The sequence below is a fragment of the Gavia stellata genome, chromosome 1 (genome assembly GCF_030936135.1).
Source record: "Gavia stellata isolate bGavSte3 chromosome 1, bGavSte3.hap2, whole genome shotgun sequence".
NCBI classification, from domain to species: Eukaryota; Metazoa; Chordata; class Aves; order Gaviiformes; family Gaviidae; genus Gavia; species Gavia stellata.
Window position 1 is genome coordinate 82,113,840 of NC_082594.1, and position 24,250 is coordinate 82,138,089.

Below are 24,250 nucleotides of genomic sequence, written 5' to 3' on the forward strand. Positions count from 1 at the left end.
TTCCCAGAATTCTGACCTGGATGGACTAGCTTGAAAAAAAAGAAACCATCCTTCTCTCTCAGCCTTTGCATTTTGGCAGTTAATAAGTGCAATCCTGTATGAGAGGCCACCTAACAAGAACACAAAACTTGCAAATGTAAGCATTCAAAACTGCAAAATTTTGATGATAAAGTTGCTTGTAGAACTTTGACTCTAAACTCAAGTGGGAAGTACTCATTAATTATACAGTCACGTAGAACTTCTCTAGCATGATGCTCTTGCTCTACGCATTTTTTTCTATAACTCTAAACACATTAATGTTGGGGCTGGAACAAGCAGTGGATACAATCACATGCAAAAATGAAAAGCACCTGTGAAAGTCACAGAATAAAACCAGCTACATGGTGCTGTCTTCCCACATGGGCTTCTGTAGAAGAGCCCTAAGGATTTAAGAGATAGCCAATCTAAATCTTCAGCCAAATCAGCTCCATGGAGTACTTCTTGTGACAGATTCAGGAGGTTCTCTGTGCCCTTGGGTCCAGCTGGTTCTTGACACTACCCACGGGCAGGACCTGGATTTGCACCAGACCTGCTCCCCTCGCTCCCTTGCCTCTTCGCTTCTACATGAAGGTATAAGAGTTATGCTGAAGGGAAGCAAGATCCAACCTGTTCACGTGGCTTCTTTATCTTAGCAGATGGGGATCGGCTCCCCAATATGTCCCTGCCCAAAAGTGGCACTTATATCAAGACGCACCACACGCACATCTCAGCTGGCTGGTCAGTACTTGGCAAGCCAAAGCTCCTCTTCCTATGCTAGAATGGCACTGGATAGGAAGATCTGAAGCTAATTTACTAAACACAAGCTTAAAGAGGACTTTGGAGGAAAACATTATGCTCTAGAACTTCCTCAGATGTGAGGCCAATAATGAATCTTTATTTTTGTCCAGTTTTCACACATACCATTTGGCCTGCCAAAGCCAAATGTGGGAAACATTTTGTCCTGTATTTTGAACATACGCAAATTATTCATGCACGGAACTATACGGGAACATACACATGTGCAAGAAATATATTTGCAATGTTATATGGGGGTAGTTCTTTTAAACTTTATCTTTTCAGCTGCATATTTGTTTCTGATGGCAGCATATACAGATGAAATTATATTTATATGAAAACATCAAAATGAGTGATGTCCTTCAATTCAAGGGACACTTAAAAGCATACAACCACATAAATCAGATTATAGAGCATCAATATAAATGCACTTAGAGATAAAATCTTCTCATGAATTTGCGTTTCCCTACAGATCCTCAGCTCACTGATTCATTCTGGATATGCATAAAATACGCACTTTTTGTATCAATTTTATCTGTTTTTTATCCTTCTCCCAGGAGCAGAGGAGGACAGAATATAATATTGCTTGTATATATAAAGACAAAATAATTCATATCCTGTTGAATGCTACTTCTAACACAAATGACATGCCAGCTCTCTGCTTCCAAGGTGTGGTAAGGCATCTAAGCAAAGAAATGCCATACACCATACAAAAATGACTAAAAATATCTTATAAATGTATTCATGTGTTAATTCACTGGTTACAAACAGCATAACAGATAAGTCAATAATCATACACATTCTGCATTTCTTTCCCATTCAGTATATTAGATCAAGTCACAGGAGCAACACACTTTCTAAGGGAACGCTGCTTACTCCTCTCGCAATATGAACAAGTCTCTCTATGAAGATCTGTCTAAACCACGAAGTACTGAGTCATCTAAAGAGCAAAGAAGAACAATGAAGTGAAAGAAGTCTCGAAATTAAATAAGCCTGTGGATGTAGGAAGTCTGGAAGGAGGCAGATCGCATCTCACACAAAAGATTATCAAGAGACTCATGCAGGGACGTACTGGAGTCAGACACGGCGTTGCCTATGGAAGTAAAATATAGTGGTGACTGATGGGACAGCTTAAACAAATATTCACACCAAACCAAAATTTCCAAAATGTTTTTTAAAGAAAGACGGTAAATACGAAACAGTGTCAAGTAAAAACAAATCGGGTCCTTATCTCACCGGCGCAGTTGACATTGTATTACAGCTTCCCAGCAGGTGTTCATGTTAGATTAGGCATGGTAAGATCTAATAAATACAGTCCTCCCTACTACGGGAAGGCAAATTAACTGAAAAAACAAACCCCAATCACAGACAGAAATAAATACCGTCAAGCGGAGACCGCAACAGAGTCCTGACTGACAGCATCGCACTATGAGCTTTTTTGATTGAATATTAGTTTTCATTTTATTAAAATAAACACATGTATTAAAAATGGACCATGTGTTGTGGTTCCCTGACAAAAAATTATACTGCTTCAGTCCCAAAATAGGCACCAGGATACCCTCTATTATTTCAGTATAAAAGACCGTATTTCCTTCGTGAGCATTATATGACCAACCCTAATTTTAAAGCTGACTTATTTCTGACCTTTTCCTGATAGGAAGATCATGTTGTTTACACATCTGTTGAAACACCATGCCATTTGCAAAGCAATATTTAATTGATTCCATAAGATGTTAAGATGTATTTTAAATAAGACCACCACCACTGATACAGAAACCATGCCAATTAAAATCAGCATGCTGCTTGATAAAGCTTTGTGTTCGTTAGCCATACCAATCTCTAGTTTTTTAAAAAAATTAAATAGCAGAACTGGCTACAAAAGTCTCTGATTCTCTGGCTAGAAATATTTCTCTTACAGACTAGTGCCTTGCATTTCTGCAAAACAATCAAAGCACAGCACTTTGAAGTCTAGCACATTCTAGCAAGATAAAGGCACCATAAATATGAATTAATTCTCCCACTATGTCTATGAGCAGACTTGGAGCCCAGGATCAGAAATCAACAGAAAGCTGCTATACATGCTTTTAAGGAGAGATGATGCTTGTATTCCTTTAAAATTGAAATACTTATTTTTTCAAGTAGTTTAAAGAGATTTTTCCAAAGTTTAAAGAAACTCATCAATAAAGATGAAATACATGTTTTAGTTAATCCTAAGATTCACCTTGATAAATGCCATTTATGATAAGGGAAAGATTTAAAATCTTATATGTTAAATATTCACTGAAGAGTATAATTTTTCTTGTTGTATATATGGGATCGCATGTATTTAAGAGAAGGAGAGTGAGAAGTGTTTTCACATGTCTTAATGCTTAGAGCATATTCCTGTTTTCCTAATTTCAAACCTACCATTTTCCTGGATGTCCAGAACTCCATCGCTTCTACTCTCACAGTGAAACAAGATATTTTAGAAGCACAGCTCAACCACGCTCTCCCAGGAGGTGATTTTGACACCATGCAAGGCACACCTTTACAACTCAGGTGGGTAGGGGAAAAAGGTGGAGGAGCAGCCCACTGGGTACCTTAACTCACACCTGCCTCCGATGAAGGGACTTTCAAGCCAGCTTTTGAACAGTGCACGCAGTACATGTGGGCACTTTAGAGAGCCCGTGGGTCACAGGGCATCCCGCAGGGCAGGGGTCACGTACCCTAGGACAGCCAGGCATCTTCAGCTGTCTTGCCAGTGCCACCAATACCACAGAGCAACCCCATGGTGGCTAAGCCTGGGTGTGCAGAACTGTCCCCATGAGCTGCAACTGCTGCACAGGGAAGATTTCTGTGTATTTACCTCCAACACAGCAAATTTAGAGCTGTCAAGGCAGGCTTCACTGCATATGCTGCTTGGTCCTTTGCGCTGTCCTTTTAGATGTTTGTTCAGGTAAAGGTAAATCATTAGATCCCTCTTGGTAATGGCTAACTACCAGGGCAAGGACTTCTGTGAAAGCCACCTGGGCCCTACCAAGGCTGAAACCTGGCTTAGAAGTTGCCTGTTCCACTCTCAACTTCTCATACAAAGATCTAATCAAGACACAAAAATACCCACCTCGCAGGGCAAAAGATACAAATTAATTCATCTTCTCAGGTGACAAGGTCACCAATAATTAAAGTCACGTTCCTGAACTTGCATTTCCAAGTAAGATATGTGGCCTCTTAAATGGAGAATGGGTCTTCAGCTTCTGGTGGTTTTACTGCACTTTTTTCTCTCTTTTTTCCCCCAGTACTAAAAAGTGGCCACTGCAAAACCAATTTTTACTCAGGTAAGTTTGTCTCCCATTAAAGCAAGTTCTCACAGAAATAATCCCTGGTTTGGGGAGGATGGTACAGTTCTGGAGGGCAGCAGGATCAGGACCAGGAACTGTACCATGCAACTTTGGCTATAATATCCAGCAACTTCCTTGCGAGATGTTATTAACCACTGTAGAAAGTGGAAGCTTGACAGTCTGTCTCCAGAAGGGTATTGAACGGAGAACATGAAGACACCCATCCAAATGAAAGACAGTGTCATGCTTCCGGGGGCACCTCTCCTTGTCAGGGGGCTGAGGTGCTGAAGAAGACAAAAGCTGTGCCCTGGTCTGTGCCCCACAAGCTGCTGTGGTCCACTACTGGGTATGAGCAGGAACGGGGCTCCAGGCAAGTAAGAGCCTCCAGGGTTACTGCGTATGGTTGAAGGTTGGTTTGCCCTTCTCAGAAAGAATAAAGAAGGTATTTAGAGAAAAGGCTTACAATTACTGCTGCTGACAGAGTAACAGTTCAGAAGAAGTTAAGTGGTCATAACAAGCAGGTAAGAAACTCAGATGTGCATGGTTAACAACACTGGAGGAGGCTCAGCACAGCTGTTATGTATAAACAGCCAGCAGCCACCTTCTCCTACCTCATCTGCACCTTTATTAACACACTGGCTCAAAAACACAGTGTATTCAGATAGTATTAAAGAGCTAAGTTTCAAGGCAAACATATGTAAACACCTGTTAAGTAAGTGTTAATAATTCACAGCAATATGCCAGCTTTCCATTAAGACATTTACTGTGCAACAAAAACATTGCAAAAGGTTCTTGGAATAAGCTAAGTAACTTTCAAACAAAAGGAATTACTTATCAGTATTGTTCATCCAGACTGTCCTTTTGCTGCTTTTAAAAGAAAAAAAGGCATTTCTGCCTGGAGTTTAAATTTGTGTACTTAAAACCATACACATTACCTCCTCCCTTTCCGACGACAATGCCTCTGCCTTTGCCAGCTGAAAGGGCAGCATCACCCTCTTGTCCAGCCACCAGGATTCAGTAACCCACCACAGGGGGTGGCACCTTCACAGCCACCACGGCAGTCCGGTAACTGCTTCATAAGGCACACCATCCCCACATGCTCGGCAGACCGATGGGGTAACACCACCACTGTTCACGGGGATCAAGAAAGAAGATCATAAGACACCTCTTGGGAAGGGGAGTAACACTGCCGCAGGCAAGGGGCTGTCAGAGCCAGCCAGGTTCCTGCTGGGACAGGAGAGAAGCAGAGTGGTGAGGTATCACTACAGGGGCAATAGCTGAACTTGGGTTTCTGCTTCACCTCCAGGTAATCTCATTCACAAAGGGTGTCAAACTCCTTTTACAGTACAAGCATGATCCAATACCCCAGTCAGGTACAGCATGTGCTAATGAAACACACTTAGCTATCGTAGAGATAAAAGTAGACTGATACTTAAATTCATTCACATTTCATTTATTATTACTATGGTTTCCCAGTACCTGGCACCCTCTCCTCAAGAGATTATTAAGTTTTATTAGATTTCTTAGCTTAGTCACTGCTGGACCATGGCTGCACTACTTTGGGACCCAAGCAGACCCAGTGCAGCAGCCCTGCATCACATCGGCTTCCCAGCTTAGACCAGAGATCTTTACACCATGCTCCACTGCGCATCTAGACACACTCTCCAGGACATGGGGAGAATCTGATGCCTGTGGAAAGGGAGGCAGAAAGATAACAAAGGTCAGCATATGCAGTATTCCTCCTATCACCTACCTCCAGCCAGGAGCTAAAAGAAGTTATATTTATACACAAATTGTCAATGCACAGCCTTTTCAATACAAAACCCAGCTAGAAATCCTACGCAGACTTCTATCTTCTCAATAGCTGCGGCATTCTCTTTCCGCGCCTGTCCAACGCAATGCTGCTCTACTTATATTCATCCAGAATGCTCTGCAAAGACTATTTGGCTTTGATGATGTCGACTTTTTCTATGTAGCCTTCCATTGCAACTCAGCCTGTTACTACATCAAACATTAAACATACCCCCCCTGCAACTAGTCCCATCCTCGCCATTATCCTTAGCTACTGCCTATGTTCGTTCCACCATGTCAGGTTTCCGTTACCCAGTTTTGTGCACTGGGTAACACTCCTTCTCCTCTTACTATTAAAGAAATTACCCCTAAATATCTGTATTACTAACCTATTATTCCCATGGCTTAAGAATTTCTAAAACTTAGCAAGGGCAAAACATTTGTTTGCTGAGGCCACTAAATATCACAAAACAGTCTCTGTACAATTCCTGGTGCAAGTGTGTCTATCTGTTGTTTCTTCTGTATATACAGAAGCAAATTTCTGGGAGGAAAAAAAAAGGTTTCTTGTGTTTATACAATATCTTGTACAGTGATGGCCTAACCCACAAATAGGGTACCAAGACACTATGGTAATGTAAAAATCACCTCTGCAACACAAGGCCACCAGCGGTGCAGGGATGCCCACACGAATCCTCTGGATTCTCTGTGGATTTTCACACTGTCGGATGCCCATTTCTGTCCCTCAACCCCCTACAGTCAGGTACTGTAGTGATAAGAGTAGATACTCTTATCACTCAGCTTTACTATCTCACGCCTAATTTGGGCATAATCCCAGTTTAAACCAGTTATCTAACAGCTAAATATAATTTCTGTAGGCTGTGTAGTTTCCAGAAATAACTAATGCTGCATCCTCGTCCCCCAGGGAAACACCCAGCAGCACTTGCCAAATCCCACCCCACCCCACTGCCCTACTCAGTAGGGCCATGTGGCACAGAGACCTAGCCCTCACGGTAGACACTTCCCATGCTCCTGCATGGATTAGCCATCAAATCCACAGGCTCATCTGCAGCTCTATTTTTTTGAGCCTTGTCCCTTCCCGGTGCTTCAGTAAGCCACCCCCAGGCAGCTCCTAAGGACCGAGTGATCGCCTGACCACTACTTCTGTTCCACTCTTCGGAAGGAAGTCAAAAGATACTCTAAGAAGCATCTAAGCTATGAATACTGTAAATAAAACATATTCTAACGGAGTGGGTGTAGCCCCAATCCATAGGGCAAAGGGAGGAAGAAGGCAAGGGCAAAAGCTTTCTTAGTCCCTGCAGTAAAATCTGCAGCTGATCCGTTTCCAAGCTGGGTAAATTATTTTCTCCCTCAATGATCTTGAACACTGCCTCAACTCCTTTCATTCAAATATTTCCTAAAAAGCTGGGAAGAACAAAAGCAAAACCAGAAACAGAGTATTTCCAGAGTTATCCTAATACAAAGCATGGAAAAAAAAAATAAATTGCTCATTTCTTCCAAATTCAGTATGTTAGATCCTTTTCTACACATTGATGTTGCGCCAGTTGAGCATAAATCACCAATTCCTCACTCTGAAGTAAAGGCAGAAGCCCTCCAGCTCTCTCCGGAGGCATTTGACCTCCAACTATTTGATCTCACAACCGCTCACATGCCTCCTTGTTCTGGAAGCTCCTCAGTAAAAGGCATCTGGGGGAGTTTGGTAGGGACACCTAATGCCATCTGAGTCGAGCACGACAGTCCCTGGCATGGTGGCATATGCAACCATGCAGTTGCCGTGCTGGAGTGCAAAGCAATATTCCACAACGCTGAGCATTCAAACACATGTCTGCGGAGCCTCAGCTCTACCCACTACAAACTTCACCCACCCTGCTTTGCACTGTCTCATCTCCAGGAAACCACATCTTATAGCTGGGAGATGTTTCCTGACAGAACGAAGACAAAACCTTGACTTACTACTGACAGATATACATTACTAAGAAATGGTACATTTTACATTATTTATCTTTTCCTGGGCATTGTACAATGAAGTTTTGTGTAAGTAACATACAGATTTTTACTAACTTGGACTCCAGATGTATTTAAATTGTTATGAAATGGTTAAACTAACATTTTTGCATGTGATAATGCTTCATGGAAGAGAAAGATGCAGAAACAAAAAACATTTTCCATGCAAAAAATAACATATCAAACATTACTTGCAAGTTTAGAAAGAAAGAACCAATATATTTATTATACTTTTTTTTTTTTTACAGGCAAAACATCTTGTCACAAAAATTAAATAATTCCCCTGCAGTTCATAACACCAATCATCCCAAAACACCCGTGCTTTCCTTTTCCCTTATTGTGCTCCTAAACTCTTCCCCTTCCTCCCACAAACTACTTGCAGTCCGGCTCTCCTGGGCAACTACCCCTCATAGAAGGTGTGGTAAAGCAGAGATGCAATTCACAATTTCTCTCCTCAGGGGTTCAATTCCAGGTTTCATTAAGGCTTGCAAAGCAAATCAGAGCACTTCACTGCACAAAACAATCTTTGCTAATAAGACAAGCCCCAGCAACTCAACCACTTCTCCCAAAATATATATGATACTTCGAGCGCATCAACACAACGGCTACCCCAGTTTCATCTCCATCTATGCTCAGTGGTCACCAGATCTCTGTTCAGCCATCACAGTCTTTCTTCCCTGAATCTTTCCTGCCCTCCCCAGCAGGGCTTCTCAGTCTCCCTGCTTGCAAAGGCTGGCTTATAAAATAACCAAAATAACCAAAAACATAACCTTTGGACTTGACAGGAGGTCCCATTACACTCCCTGCATGCTGCTTGTTCTGTGCCCTCCACAGGGCAGCAGCTGCTTCTGCTGCACAGCCATCCCCAGAACCTCAAGCCTGGAAAGAGACCCCTTCTCTCACTCCCTCTGGCCCTTTATCGCTGGCTCCAAGGAACATGCCAAGGAAACTCCCCTTTGCTTTTCTGCTTTCAGCCTCCCCTAGCCTTGGATTTTCTTTCAAGAGGGGTCAGCAAACAAGCCCTTCTGCTATCTGTCTTCCACAGGAACCTTCCACACTCTCCTTGGGAACATCCCAACTAATTGTTCCCTTCCAGCTTCGCTTTAATTTGCCCCAGATGTTGCCAGCCATATTTCTCCTTTCCCCTTGGCTTCCACTCCATCCGTCTGAGTTAGCTCCAGCACAAGAAGAGCTCTTGCTCTCCTACAAATGCTTTAGTCCTACTTTAATTAAAGGGGCCAGTCACCCTCTAGCACAGCAATATGGTTATTAAATGCCTTTATCTCAACCAAAAGAGTGTATTTCAAAAAACTGGAAGGAAGCCAGAAATAAATAATTCACTGCAGGAATCTCATTCTTTTCAACTGTAATTCAAGTGACACATCTTAAGCCTGCTATCTTCAGCACCAGAAAAGGTATATGGCTGAATCTCACGCTGAATGCTAAGTCCAAGTAGCTTGGACTTCGTCCAGAAGAAGGGACCCCATGAGCTCAAAGCACTTAGGAAAGGTGTCCTGCCAGCTGAGACCATAACAGACTGTGTAGCCACCACAACTGTAGTATGGCCATACTACTTCGCTGTTCCCATGTCTCTGTTTCCAGGGTGCAACAGCTCTCCAACCTGCCAAGCAATGAGTGCCCACTCTGTTCCCTACACCAGTCATCCGGATTCAGAAGACGTGATGTAAAAGCTGGTGTTTGTGGAGCCTGGGCAACATGGACCATGCAGTATCAACCCCTTTATCGCTACCCACTCCTCCTGCAGCGGCACCTCGCTGGCTCTGCTGGGGCTGCAGCCTTCGGCAGCCTTGGGGATACAGGAAGGATCTCCTCCACGGAAAGCAAGACAATACCCAGCTTCCAGCCAGTTTGTCAGAGAGATTCCCAAACAACCAAGCCCTCAAACCCAGTATCTAAATATCATGGAGCTTTGTTTTCAAAAGACTCCCAGAGAGGAAGCTCTGTTTGAAAAGTACAGCCCTGCAGCATAGCTCCCCGAGTGTCCCCTCCAAGCCAGCTATCACAGGGACAGAGGGAGTTGCCAAAGAACAGCAGACCTTCTCTTTTTAATTCTGGCACTTATGCCAGATCCCACACTCTACAGCAATCACAATTTGCATTTACCATCAGCGTATATAAGCTGAATGCTACTGGATTGAAGAAATGAAGTGCCTACACTTGGAATTTAATAATGCACTGATACAGCCTCAAGACGTTTCTAAAAAACAAGCAGATACGCTGTCACAAGCTGAAAATAACAAATGATAGTAGAAGGCAAATATAATATAGCAAGTTGTGCTAAAGCACACAGTAATCACCGTAAAGCAAGCACAAACAAAACATGAACAATATTTACAGAAACAACTTGAAAGCGCTACTGAAATGAGAAACAGCTCAAGAAGACATATGGACAAAACATAAGACCCCTTTACTGCTGAAAAATGGTATTCAGTTGTGTGGAAGACCTCATCATTACAGGCAACTTCCTCTGGGAAGAAGAAGAAAGGAAGGAGGTTCTAATTACTGTAACAAAAAGTATGGATATAAAAGCTCTACAATAAGATTTCAAAAACTATCTAAACGATCTAGGAGCTCAAGGTTCATCTTCAAAAGCGAGTCAGGGGCTTCAGAAAATCTCATCACTAGAGACGATGGTAAGAACTATTCAGGGAGTGCAACACACCGCAGCAGCCAGTAAGGACCACGCACCGCTGGTCCAACACCGACCTTTTATCTTACCAAACTGCCCCAGAGCTGGGAGCTTCTCTGAGGGCCAGGTGGTGCAGCCGGCACGGTCCGAAGCACAGAGCAGCCCCAGGACAGCACGGGGCGGGGACACCCAGGACGGGGCAGGGACATCCAAGCAGGGGTCAAAGCTCTCCTCTTCCCAGCGGTGGTGGCACTTCAGTGGCAATCCTGTTTTCCAGCCCTAATGATGTTTTACTTAACGCTGTTTCGGTCTTCTCCCCTTCCTTTTCTCCTTTTATTTGAACCACACAGCTGTAATCCACAGTCACCTTTCTTCTCTTTTACTTTCTTGTCCATTCAAGGAAAAAAGTACTTATCAAGACTGCAAAAGGTTATGACCTCAAGCCATCAAGGCTTAATTTTACTGTGGGCAAGATCCTTCTGGCAGCCCAACTTCAAACTCGATGCTGCTTGACAAAACCTCTGCCAGCTAAATGCAGACTTGCCAAAATCGTTTCTCAAGAGCGAGGAGAAGAGACACAGGAGATCAGATGTTGACCAACATACTCCAGAAGCTCAAAAAAGCGCACCACTGCACTGTAAACAGCAGCAAATTATGCCCTGTGTTCCTTTTAAATAGTAGCATGGAAGCATTTAGTTCAGCAAGCCAATTTGGTACCAGCTTTTTCCAGGCTGTGTGGCCCCATCTGCCTATTCCAGTTTAGTTTAGCTTTGACTGATCCCAGTTACATAACCATACCCTTAAGCTCATAAGTTGTAAGGTCAGTATCAGGTTAAACTGTTGCTGTATAAGACAATATAGGCAAAGCCTGAACTGTCCTACTGCCACACCTATTTTTCTGGGTATCTGATGCAACTCCCAGCTCAAAGCTCGGCAGGAGATTTCCTTTCTTTCTCGCATACCTCTTCATTGTTTTTCCTTCTTCTTCCGTTTCTCTCACAGATTATTTCTACTTTTATCATACACTCAGGAAGATGACAAAAATGAAAGTGAGAAAAGCGAAATCGACAGGAATGCTTCTGTACCATCATTTTACTACAGGCATTTAATTGAAGTGTTTTAGGCAGCAAATCATATGGCCTGTCATGAGCACATTGAACTACCCTGAAATGGGTGAGGAAAAGATACTGGTGTTTTGCCAAATGTTCAGTATTTTTAAACCTAAAGTGAAATAACCCACAAAAGCAGACAGAGCTCGACTTCAGAGCAGGTCTGTCCCCATAGCACGTCGTCATGAAGGTAGATACCTTGTAAGCCCTGTGCTCCCTAATGCTGGAATATACAGGCAGGCTTGGTTAAATGAGCTGGCAGGAAACCTACCTGGAAAGTAGTTACTGAAACTTCCCTGCCAGTCAAGATCATGCCAAACCCCTGCTGAATTTCTGCTAGAGCACTGTCAAGCTGTCTCTGCAAAACACTTGCATTTGAGAAGGGTTTGGCTGGGGCTTTTTTGCCATTTTACTGACATCTTTAAAAAAAACCACTCTGGCTTTCTTTGCATTTGTGAGACACCAGCAGTGTAGCTGCAGTGTAATGCGAGGGTATGCCTCACAGAGTATTATCGCAGCAACAACTTTGGAGAACGATGCAATGAAAGAAATCGCTCTTCTTATAAGCCTGCTTCAAATGTTGACACTGGAGAACATCACACTTTCTGCAGTAACCCATCAACTTTGTTCAGTCGAATGTATGTTGTAGTACAAGGGAAGCAAGCAGAGGTTTCATTCTACTGCGGAAAGAAACGATACTCACAGAATCACAGAAAAAATTAGGTCAGAAGGGACCTCTGGAGGTCATCTGATTCAATCTCCTACTCAAAGCAGGGCCAGCCTCAAAGCTCAATCAGGTTCTTCGGGGCCTTGCCCTGTCAAGGGTTGGAAATTTCTAAGGACAGAGATTCCAGAGTCTCTTTGGGCAGCTCATTTCAATACTTAACCACTCCTGCTGTGAAAGGGTTTTTTCCTTAGATCTAGTCAAAATTCCTCTTGCTGCAACTTGTGACTGTCATTGTGCAACTCTGAGAAGACCCAGCTCCATCTTCTCCTTAGCCCCCATCTAGGTAGTAAAAGTGGAATTACATTCCCCCTTATTCTTCTCCAGGCTGAAACGAATCAGCTTTTCCTTCTGCATTAAGCACTCTCATCCCCTAACTGTCTTGATGGCTCTCCACTCCACTTGCTCCAGTTATGCCAGCATCTCCCTTGCACACACGTGGACTCACACGGGCCACGTCACTTCTCTTGGCCTGCCAGTTACCTACTTGGTCATACAACACAGTATGCAGGCATACTCCACATTACATACCTTCCACCACTCACTAACATATCTAACCGGTTTTCCTCTGATCCATGTGAGATGGTGTGATTTAGCTGCATTTGGGCAAAAAAAAAAGGCAGGAAGCTCTGTTAGATAGTTCAAGAAAGAAAAGTATGCCCATCTGTTACACCCGCTCTGCCTCCGTTGAGGAGAGGTTTATGAAACAGCAATGTCTTTATCTGAGCCTTCACGGAGCATGGAGATGGTATTTGCTCAGACCTCAAGCAGAGAAAAAGAGCAAAAAGCATTTTGGCCAGTGTACCAGGCATTTGTCAAATATGCAAATGTACCAATATAAATCTTACTAAACATTCTACTAAAAAGTTGCTTTAAAACTCTCCACACAGGCTGACTGCAAATTACATCATATGCCTTTAGTGAATACAGAATTAAGGTGCATTATCCCTGAAAAAAAGTAAAACTTCTAATTGTGCTTATCTAAGTAATTTGGCTGCCTAATTCTCCCAGCTGTCTATGGTTTGGCACCCAGTATCTAGTGCAGTCCACTTAGAATATAGTTTGCAAATACAACTGTCCGCTTCTAAAGACATATGAGACGTGTCCCCATGGTGTGCTGCTACAAGAGCTGTCGCTAGATGCAGAAACACGAACACATGCTTGAGAAACAGTAGTGAAGCAATGAGCAAAAGGCACACCATATTTTGTCAGCAGGAATGTTATGAAATAGCCACAAGAAAACTCAACCATATTGTTCTAATTTAGGATAGAGTAGATAGATAGGGTCTTATTTTGGAGCATGAAAATGTAATCTATCCCAGTCTCTCTTTCCCCACCGCCCCTTTCAAATAACAGCCTGACATGTCATCCACATTAAATTAACAGCTAAACATAGTTGACTTCCAACCAGGATGTTACGAGGATTTAGCCTTCCTATATACACATACACTTACAAAAGAAATTGCGGTAATGAGATTGAGATGAAAATACTGCCCAGAATCCTTTTGAAATTGAGGGCAGGGAAAAGAGAAGAGGGATTTCTTTATGGTTCAAGAAGGATTAATATGATACATACAATCAAAACAACAAAATTTGAGAAGTTCTAGCAGATGTGTTAATCCGCATTCTTTAGCTTCAAATTCTCCCATTTCACGTAAGCGTCAGCTTGTCCCAGAGCTTGACGGCACTGTATAAAGAAGCAATTGCGTATCTTCTAAAAACAGAAGATGGTGAGATCTCTGGGACAGTTTGCCTAAAGACTCTATTGTGCCTAAACATTTATGGGAATACAATTCAGAAAGGTTTATTCAATAAATTTAAAGAAATACCTCCTACAGGAAGCAAAAGACATAACAGAATGAAAAACATTTCCTGTAGGAGGAATATTTTTAGACTTTCAGAGAGAGAGGCAAATGAAAACTGAACAGAGCAATGCCAACTGGTTTCTCACCACATTACTCTCAGTAGGGTGCAAGTCAACTGAAATTACCCTTTGGAGAAAAAAGAAAAAGACAGTGCTCCAGAAGTATCTTGCCATATTACAACAGTGGCAGAAAACAAAGGGATAAAGCAAATAAAACCTGAAAATAGCAATGGAAAAAGTCTATTAGTCTTCCTCTTACAAAACAAGTTATAGATGTTCAGTGGAGGTACAGTCCCATCACTGAAAATCAAATCCTTTGGAGAAGCAGGACTCTGAAGCAGTGCAAAAGTAATCTTAATCAAACTATAAAAAAATGAATATTTCATTTGTTAGCAAAGTCCGTATCATACTCTGTACTGTGCTGAAAACCATTTTGTCCATTTATGAGAACAAAAGGACTCATTAACATTTGACTTGGCCAATCCAAATAATTTAATAATCCAATTTACAGCAACAGTAAAGCAGCTTTTTTTTTAGTATGAACTTCAGATGATGAAAGCAAGAAAAGGACACATTATCTTCCTTTTTAATGTTTTGCATGGAGGATAACTGAAGATACACATAACAAGGACAACTAGAAATGGACAAAAGACAAGCCCAACCTGAAAAGGTCTGAGTGCACAGAACAGGAACTTACAAATGAATAGGGGAGAAAAGAGATAAGCAAGATCTACACAAAGTCCTAGCAGGTTCTCAGCAGCCACAGGGAGAGTTTCTGTATGGGACTGAGTGCTCATGTGCATCCTCACTAAGTGCAATGCTCAAAAATCTCTTGTCGACCTTACACTGTCAAAGTGTCCTCATGGAGAAATACTGTAAATCAGAAGGTCTTTCTTTGAGAGGATGCAGAAGAGAGCAAGTAGGAAAATCCAGAAAAGACAGTGCTGGTTTCACAACTTGGGAGGCTGATGCAAGCTGTTCCCATAGCCAGGATTGTGAGGATGATGATCCAGGGATAAGAGCTTTAGGGTAGGAAACTGGTGTTGGTATTTATGGGCCAGAGACACAATACCTAACCTACTTAGCTCCAAAAACACGAACATGTGGTACCCAGCATCTGGTTCCAGTATGACAATGTGGCGAGCGTCAAGCACTGGAAGCTCATCAAATCCTTCAAAAACACTCTTAACTCTCCCAGGGATTTAATAACTCCTTTGCTGACAACCAGAGCAGAACAGACGTGTAACTTGAAACAGCCAGTCTGTACACATCTAGGAAAAGCTGAAACTCATCCTGAAAGCCTGCAGATGCATTTCCATTGATATGAATTATTGCTACAGGATAAGAACAGGTAAAAAATAATACAAAATATTTTGAACAAACACAGCTTAAAAATCTGCACAGAACAATAGATGCAAAAGTTTTAAAGAGAGGTGAAGTAAGTAAAATTCCTAGGACTGAATGATAACTAAAGGCTTTGCTTCCTGCCCGATACTCTGTTTTGACTAGCAGTATTCACCTGCCAAAAGTAAAGCACATGCTTGAGTACCCTGTCACACTGAAGTCTGAGAGCTCAGTACCTTGCAAAACTGGACAATGAGTCACAATGTCAAATTCCAATGAAGTCTGAATCTTGCCCTTACCTCCTTATTGCCCCCCTTCCAGTTTCCATAAGTTGAATGGAGTATTTGGCCTCTTCTCCCACCATCCAGACACCTGATTCCATTAAAAAACAGTGTAGCCTAGGATGTACAAAAGCTATGTTTTACAACATCAGCTTAATTCCAGTGACCCTTATGTTCTCAAATACTATGCCACATAGCCAGAAAATCAAATATGAGCAGCATTATATCGTGTTTAATGAGACTAAGATAGTATTGCCATTATAGCCTTAATTTTCATTACCTTTTTATGTTAAGATTTCAATTCTGCAACTCTGACACGGATACGATCTAGGTACTACTATACCAGCATAAGTGTTCAGAGCTCCCTGCTGGTTTCCATTCTGATATTTACATCTGGAAGGAAAAAAAAAAAAAAAAGGTGCTTAATACCTATACGCTTATACAGCCACAACACTGCAGAAGAGTGAAGAGAGACTCCTGAAAAGTTCTCCACCTGCAAATTGTGACAGCTGCAGTTCTTGTTATACAAGAGAGTCTGCAAAGCTAAATGTGCCACAACTCCATCACGAAGTCAAGACAGCAGTCTGGGTTGTTGATATTTTAGAGGTTGTTCAAAATTGCTTTTCAGTCTCATTTCTATTATTTTCACAAGTTCCTTTCCCATTACTTAAGCAATGCACACTCGGGGAGAATTCTGTCTGTCCTAGCTGTCAACTCGCATATTTTCACCAAATGTCTTCAGATGTAATTTAGTTGGGAATGCAAAGAGTGCATTTGCCAAATTCAGAAATGTTGAATATATTTAGTTACTTTTAATGGCATTCCTCTTCATACAAGATCCACAACGTTTCTGCCCACCAAATTTTGCAATTACAGAACTCTTACAGCATTGAATGGGATGGACTGAGGCTGAAACGAATCTGTGTGTCTAGTGTTTTAGGGTGTCTTATGGAAGAAAATAAAGCTGAACAGTTCAGTGGTAAATATCAGCAGACAAAGTTTTTTACTTTAAAAACAAAAACCTTCCAAAATACAGTTCTCACACATCTCATTAAAAAGTCCCCCTCAAAGGGAAAAAATGGAAGTTAGCAATTTTGGGGATGGGGGAGTGTCCAGTTTTTCAAATGTTTGGAGGAAGACCAAAAAAACAAGGTGACAAAAAGCCGTTTAAACATGCCAGACTCCCATTTTGCATCCTGGACAGTTAATCAGGGCTCTACATGGGAATATGTTCAAACCCCTCTTTCATCCATATAGAAAAGTGTCTGGGTTAGGTATCAAGGTGCTTAAGGACAAGTTTAACAGTGAGCTCACGTTTAACTTCAGCTATATATCACTTTTCAGAGATCATTATGGCAAAAAGATCAGCTAGTGCTGATGGCAATTTAATACATTCCCTGTGATTCCTTCCAAAAGACGGACAAATCTTGCATCTGATAGGGAAACAATTCTAGAGCATCTCATCATAACAAGCCACACAAAAAACACAGGCAAATGCAGAAGCAATGAAGTCAAAAACATGAGGCCAAGAGCTCAGCAAATATAAACCCTCTAAGCCTATGGCAACTGGAAAGCAATAAATATGACATTGTCACAAAAGACTAAATGTTGAGGAGGTATTCCATTAAAATATTTGCATGTATAGTGTTAAATTAGTTTATTGGGGAGTACTGACCTTTAGACGATGTGAACTATTGCAGCGTTCAATGGGAGAGCCTTATTCCTAGTTCCAAGTGCAGCGGCTTTGTTTTTACACCTCGAAAGGTTCAGCTTTACCCCTGATTTGACAAATGTGCTGTCACATCAACACCACTTGAAGGGCAATGCCTAGTGAAAACTGGGGAAAGGATGTCTTCATTTATGTATCTCATCCTAGATCTTTTGAAAGTGATGCAGTATGTATATACTTCTATTTCAAGTTTTCTTCATACATCCTAACAAATGGAAGAAAACTGCCTTCTTTCTCTCTTTTCTGTAGGTAACCTAAAAGTTTCAGAATAGGCATCAATCACTGCTCATGAGTTGAACAGGGGAAGGAAAAATAAAGAAAAGCTCTCCCGCCTCTAAATTTACAATGAACAGGTTCTGCTCCTGCAAACTTGATTATGTCATCAGTCCCTTCTCTCTCCAAAACAACTTCTCCCGCTAACCTCAAAGAAAAATACTCACTTGAAGCACCCAAAGATATATATCCATATGGGAATGTGACCTCTTGGTCTGCCCAATTTTTAGGAATTTTGCTTTACCCTTTATCTGGGAAAGTATTTTTCATGTATGTCCTTCCAGCATAGTTTTGAAGCAAGCACTGGCTGTAAAAAAGCAGAAAGAAGTAAGGTAGCCACTCACAGCAACTTGGGAAATGAGGTTAAAATTAATTTGCAAAAACCAGTGATGTTCAGGGGGAAACTTTGGCAAGCAAGGAGGAGCGGAAAGAGGGAATCTGAGATCGCCTTCCCAATGGATTTAAACTCTTAAAAGTATCAAGCAAGTGAATTTACGGAAGCTGACCGCCCAAGGCAAGTATTAGCTGAAACTGGTGGTGTAAGCGTTCACTACATCTGACAGCCATGCCCTAAATTATCACTCCGTATGACTCACACAGAAGTTACAAAATAATTTAGCTGAACTAATGTTGTTCTGATATTGCAGATGAGCATCTCCAACATCCTCGCAGCTTGCCACAGCTTGGCTGGCCGGCAGCTCAGGAGACACCAGGATGACTCCTGGCTTCTCCCCCAAAATCTGGTGAGGAACCAGGGTGACTTTCCCTCCTGCATCATGGGAAACCCCTCGCCCTGTTGTGCTCGACAGACAGCCTCCCCGGGCGAGCAGGTGGGTCGATCGCAGGCTGTGCCAGGAGGAGGAAGAAGTGAGGAAGGGCTGAGCCAACCGCCCGCAGCAACCCGTCGGCGCTGAGGAGCAAGTTGCAAACTCACAGTGGTGCCTCCTGCTTCCCAGCAGCCAGGCACGCAAGCGGGAAGGCTGCAGATGTTACGCTACCATTACTTTAAAAACAGCTCTCCCCAAAAAAAGCGTATTAGCTGGACATGTTAAAGTTTAATTAGTCAGTAATGCACGGAGTACAATAGCAAAATAATCACACCGTGTAAGTTTCAGTGTGTAGATTTGGCTTATCATAACAAAGAGATTACTCAGATACATTCACATGATTTGCCATATTTGTTACACACGTGCTGTTGCTTTCCATTGCTGTCTTTAGGACAGAAAAATTAGGAAAAGAATCAATGCACTTTGAGACTTCACACAGATCTATTCATCTTGAGCTATTTTGGACTTTTCACCTGGCAGACGTATTCCAGTCAGGCACTGTAAGCATCCTTAACTTGCATGGGACTACTCACATACTTAAGCATAAATGTATGACTAAATGTTGGCAGAATCAAGGCATTAATGTATCTCTATGGTTTTTTACCACCTTTTTCCATGATATTTAGTTTACTTAGAGAGTCACTTGACCTTATGAAACACTTAATGAAAGCATAATAGTCATAACAGGCTTAATTTTGTAAGTGAAAATGAATTTTCTTTAAGGAAAATGGCTTGAAAGGACAGCTGAGATCTGATGGGAATTGAGGATGAATGCTTTTTTCCCTTGTTAAAAATCCCCCTTGGCTTTGCCCTGCTGAAACCACAGGAAGTGTTTTCACTGATTGCCACAGACCCAGGAACAGGTTTTTTTATTTAGGCAGCTTATACATGAACAGAAAACAGAAAGGGGAAAGAATGCTTGTCAGCGAAGTAAAGCTCAGCTAAAAATAATCTTTACAATTGTAAAATATTCTGGTGAATAAAATTACATGTCATAAAGAAGCGCCAGATCACCCAGGAGTGAGAGATACCTCTGTCACATGATGCCTCACGTCCAAAAATCCGTGGATCCAAGAATATAGGCCTAACACCTTTCCTTGTGTAAAGCCTTCAGGTGTGACCTGCTGCTGAAACTGGAAATCCCCTGTGCAGTCTGGCGTTGCATTAAAAATTATTTATGAGTGGCCGCGTGAACTGAGCAGCAACTTTTCCCTCCCTAGGCCAGTAATGCTGAAGTCAAAGAACTACAAGAATAAAAAAGGTAAACCGAACAATCCATCCTTCTCCTGGCCCTGCACCAAAGCTACTACGGACATTTTGGCCTCATACACAGAAATCGCAGATCAGCTGGGAAGGCAGCGCTCGGTGCAGGCTTTAAGATCTGAATACAGCCCGGCCGGGTGCTCCTACCGCCGCAGCCCCGAGGCACGGGGCTGCCCAAGCGCGCGGCAGGGCGTGCTGCAAACCCCGTCGTCACCACGTACGTCCCGCTAGGCGCCACCGCACAGATCCAGCTTGGGACTGGTGAAGGACATCCTGCTCAGAAGTTATTATTTTGGGGGGTTCTGAAGAAAAAAATCTCCGTTGAGTTTTTACTTCTCTTTACCGCTTTAGAGATTAAGGTAGGGGGAAGAAAATAATTCCCACATATATCTCCTAAAATATTATTTTTAGTGCATAACCCTGTTGCTTTCACAGTGGATTTAGAGAAGTCTTTTCCAAATAGTGCAATTATGCTGAAGATGTTGGAATGAAGGTAAAGAAAGCAGGTTTTGTAATGAGTATCTCTTTTTATTCCCCAGCTAATAGGATGGGAATTTTTAAATACTCAGACCAAAACCTTCCATGCTCATTTTTGGCTTGCAGTATTCTATTCACTTGTCTTTTACAGCTGAGTAAAATCATTGCCGTGATGTACTTCATTTTTCAAGTTGGAAAAAACTGAACGATAGATTTCCTATAGAGAATACAACAATTTGGATAACGGGATCTTTTAAAGTTACTATATTAGAAATAGTTATTTCCTTTTCACCCAATAAAATGTGGTATTTTCACCTCCTCAAGTACACTTGCTTTGCCACAGCTAGGGTGGAGCCCCAGAAACAGAGTCCTTCACTTCCTAAAAATTGAACAAGTCCTTTTCCAATAAAGACTAAATAGGAAGCAAGCAACTAAATCCTCTATGAACAATGCTGGCTTATGATAAAACCATACTGAATGAACATTAGGATGCATGCCTGCAATGAGAGGGAGAAGGCAATCCAAATTATGTATGTGCAGTTTCATTTAACATATAGGTTAAAATCGTTTATACGCATCATTGCTGATAGTGTAACTAAGTATTTGTATAACACCTTGAAAATAGAAACTCTGAAACCTGTAGGTGTCAGGCTGTATGTCAACCAATGTACAATGCCATGAATTCACAGTGACAACGTTGACCCAGCGCGGCAACCCGGCTTCAGGTGCAGCACGCCCTGCTCCGACATCGCAGCCCCACCACCGTGACTCCCGGGACAACGACTGTGATGACACTTGTGCCCAACTGAGGGCTCGTGGAGAGGGGTGGCCCAGCCACCTGCCCAGCCCGGCCACGGGGACCCGGCACAGAGACGTGGATACTCACTTGCCCTGACAGCGCTGGGCTCAGACATTCCCAAAATTGTTCTCTTATGACAGAACCACATGTTGGGGTTTTTTCCTCACATAAAGGTGATTTTTTTTTTAAGACTGCACTCACACATATGTCTCAGTTACTCCAAAAATCAGGCCTCACCAATATGAAAGATGCCTCCAAAACACAAGACGGAACTCTGTCAGGTAAACACCCATTTCTTAAATGTATGAAAGATACCGAGGTTCAAATACCAGGTAAACAACAACTTGTCAGAGAACAGCTCTGTAACATCACACGAAACTGCACTGAATCAAATTTAACTATAAATTACATCATTATAATGCAATCATGTTATTAGCACTATGACACACACCCCAAAAAAAGGTTTGACTATTTAAAAATGCTAGATACACACCAAAGTAGAAAAAATAATTGCGCTTTTGAATTTGCAGTCTGAAGGTGTGCTGTGCTACGTGGCTTGACAACATACAGACCTGCAAAAAATGCCAGGTAAACTAACCCTTACGTGCCCCGAGCATCCGACACCTTCGCCTGGATTCAGTGAAAACAGGGAGACGCGCTTACAGCTGCAGATCAGAGACCATGCTCGGAGTCCTGGACTCAGTCAGGAAACTCTGCACAGGCAATCTTACATATCTTATACTTTTTGATGTTCCTTATCAAATTGTAAGTGGATAAGCAGCCAACTTACCCTTAATTAGTGTGAGCATCCACTGCCTCACTGGAGGGTTTTTGTCAGTGACACTGCAACTCCCACGAACTTTCTTTGAAAACATGAATTTTTAGCAAACTTAAAATTCGAGCGTCAAGATGAAATGCTGCTAAGAATACCTTCTGATGGCAAGACTTAATAATAATCCATTTTTGAAAACTGCTAAAAATCTTCGCTGCCTCTTTCAGTGCTAGCCACCACCACGCCTGAAGTGGGCACCCCGGTGCTGACACTCCATCCCAGCTGGCGGATGTCGACAGCTTTCATACCCAAGCTAGTAGGAGGACAGGGGGGCTCGTTTGGGGTGAGAGGCAGCCTTTGCCCTTAAAAACTACTTTTGGTAATCTTGTGCAGTGATGGTGCCTAGTGTGGCTTCGGATCCCAGATCACTGTGTAAGGTAATGATTTTTCAAGGACTTCTGCATCCCACAGAAGCAATGGGGCTGTTCTGGTGGTAGATCTAGTTGGTATTGGCTATTTATAATAAATACATCGTAGATGGAAATGGCAATAAAACGAAAAGGCTGCCTTCTGACCCCAGCCCAAAAGCTGCAGGAGGCACTACTAAGCAGTAAAGCGGGAAACCTGAACACCACAAGCAGGATGGAGAATGACTTCAAACAAAAAATTTCTTCTCCTCCCGCTGTGAAGGGCTGTGCGAAACCAACTCACCGAGCAATCGCTATCAAGAAACAATGCCACATTCTTTCAATACATTTGTCCAGATGGTATGATATCTGCAGTCCAACATCGACGACATCCAAGTTAAACGAATAAATATTTGTATTGCGAAGTTGGATTTGTCTTGGAATACGATCGCTCCTCATGTGGTTTTGACACATGTGCATTGTCAAATAAATCACAGCTCACTGGGTGTGCACATTAAAAATAATTTGTCTATCTTGTTAGAAGCCATCGCATACTTCAGTTTACGAGGTGTGAAACTGGGAGGGGAAGGTTTTACATGCCCGGCACAACAGTATATGGAGCCTGTCGAGGGAACACCAAACGCCGCCGTCCGTCCCGCCAACGCCGCGGATCCCCGCGCCCGGCGCTAACACCCCTGCCCGTTTCCCACGACGGCCTCGACGGCACCGCAGCCACCACCCGGGGCCGTGGCGGACCCTCCCGCGGACACGCGCGGGGCCGCGCCGCGCACCCACCACCGAAGGGGGGCGCAGGCGGCGCCCCCGCGGGGCCGCCCCGTCCCGGCGACCGGCAGCTGCGGGACTCCGAGGGGCCGCCCCGCCGGGGCGGGCGAGAGGGCGGCGGCGCACGCCGGGGGCGAGGGCGGCGCGGCGGGTGCCCGTCCCCGGGGGGCAGGCGGGCCTACCTCGGATTTCCACACGACGTAGGCGGCGGGGCGAGGCTCGGGCGGCGAGGGCTGCCCCTTCCTCTGCTGCAGCCAGCGCCGAGGCGAGGAGAAGATGCTGTTGGCGGGGCCGGCGGGGCCGCTCAGCGCCGAGGCCGAGGGGGTGCGCGCCAGGAAGGGCAGCTCCCAGCCAGGGCTCCGCTTCCCGCGGGGGCTCTCCTCGTCGAAGAGGGCGCTGCCCGGCGGCGACCGCTCCAGCGGGGTGCTGGGGGTGGAGAAGGAGGCGCCGGGGGGCGGCGGGGCGCCCCGGGGCCCGCGGCGCTCCCCCGGGGGGCTGCCGGCGGCCCGCGCCCGCGGCGCCCGGCCCGTGCCCTCGCCGTCCTCCCGGCCGCCGCCGATGATGGCGGGGTCGAGGCTGCGCGTCTGGCGGAGCCTCCGCTTGGAGAGGCTCTTGGCGGCGGCGGGGGCGGCGGCGGCCGGGGAGGAGCAGGAGAAGACGCTGCTCAGCAGGCTCTGCGCCGACATCGCGGCGGCTGCTGCCCCGGGCGCGGTGAGGGCGGCCGGGGGTCCCGGGGTCTCGCTGCCTCTGCCTCCGGTCCCCGCCGCGGCGGCGCGCAGCGGCGCGGCTCCCGGGGCGCCCCCGGTGCCTGGGCTCAGCCCCCGTCGGCGCGGCCCGACGGCGGCACCGGGGGGCTCATGGCGGCGTCCGGCGCTGGGGCTGCTCCGGGGCTGCCGCCGCCGCGGTCACTTTGCTGGGAGGGAGAGGGAGGGAAAGGGAAAAAAAAAAGTTACGAGAGAAAAGGGGAGGGAAGGAGGCAGCAGCGGAGCTTTTATCTCGGCTCGC

General features: G+C 44.1%; 1 protein-coding gene across 1 annotated transcript in view; it reads right to left on the bottom strand.

The window, feature by feature from the left end:
* Positions 1-23,931, bottom strand: part of ARHGAP6 (Rho GTPase activating protein 6) — a 347,727-nt gene extending 323,796 nt beyond the window's left edge. The window contains exon 1 of the mRNA XM_059817233.1: positions 23,428-23,931. Coding sequence (XP_059673216.1) covers positions 23,428-23,931 — 504 coding nt within the window. The remainder of the gene's footprint in view (positions 1-23,427) is intronic.
* Positions 23,932-24,250: the final 319 nt, after the last annotated feature.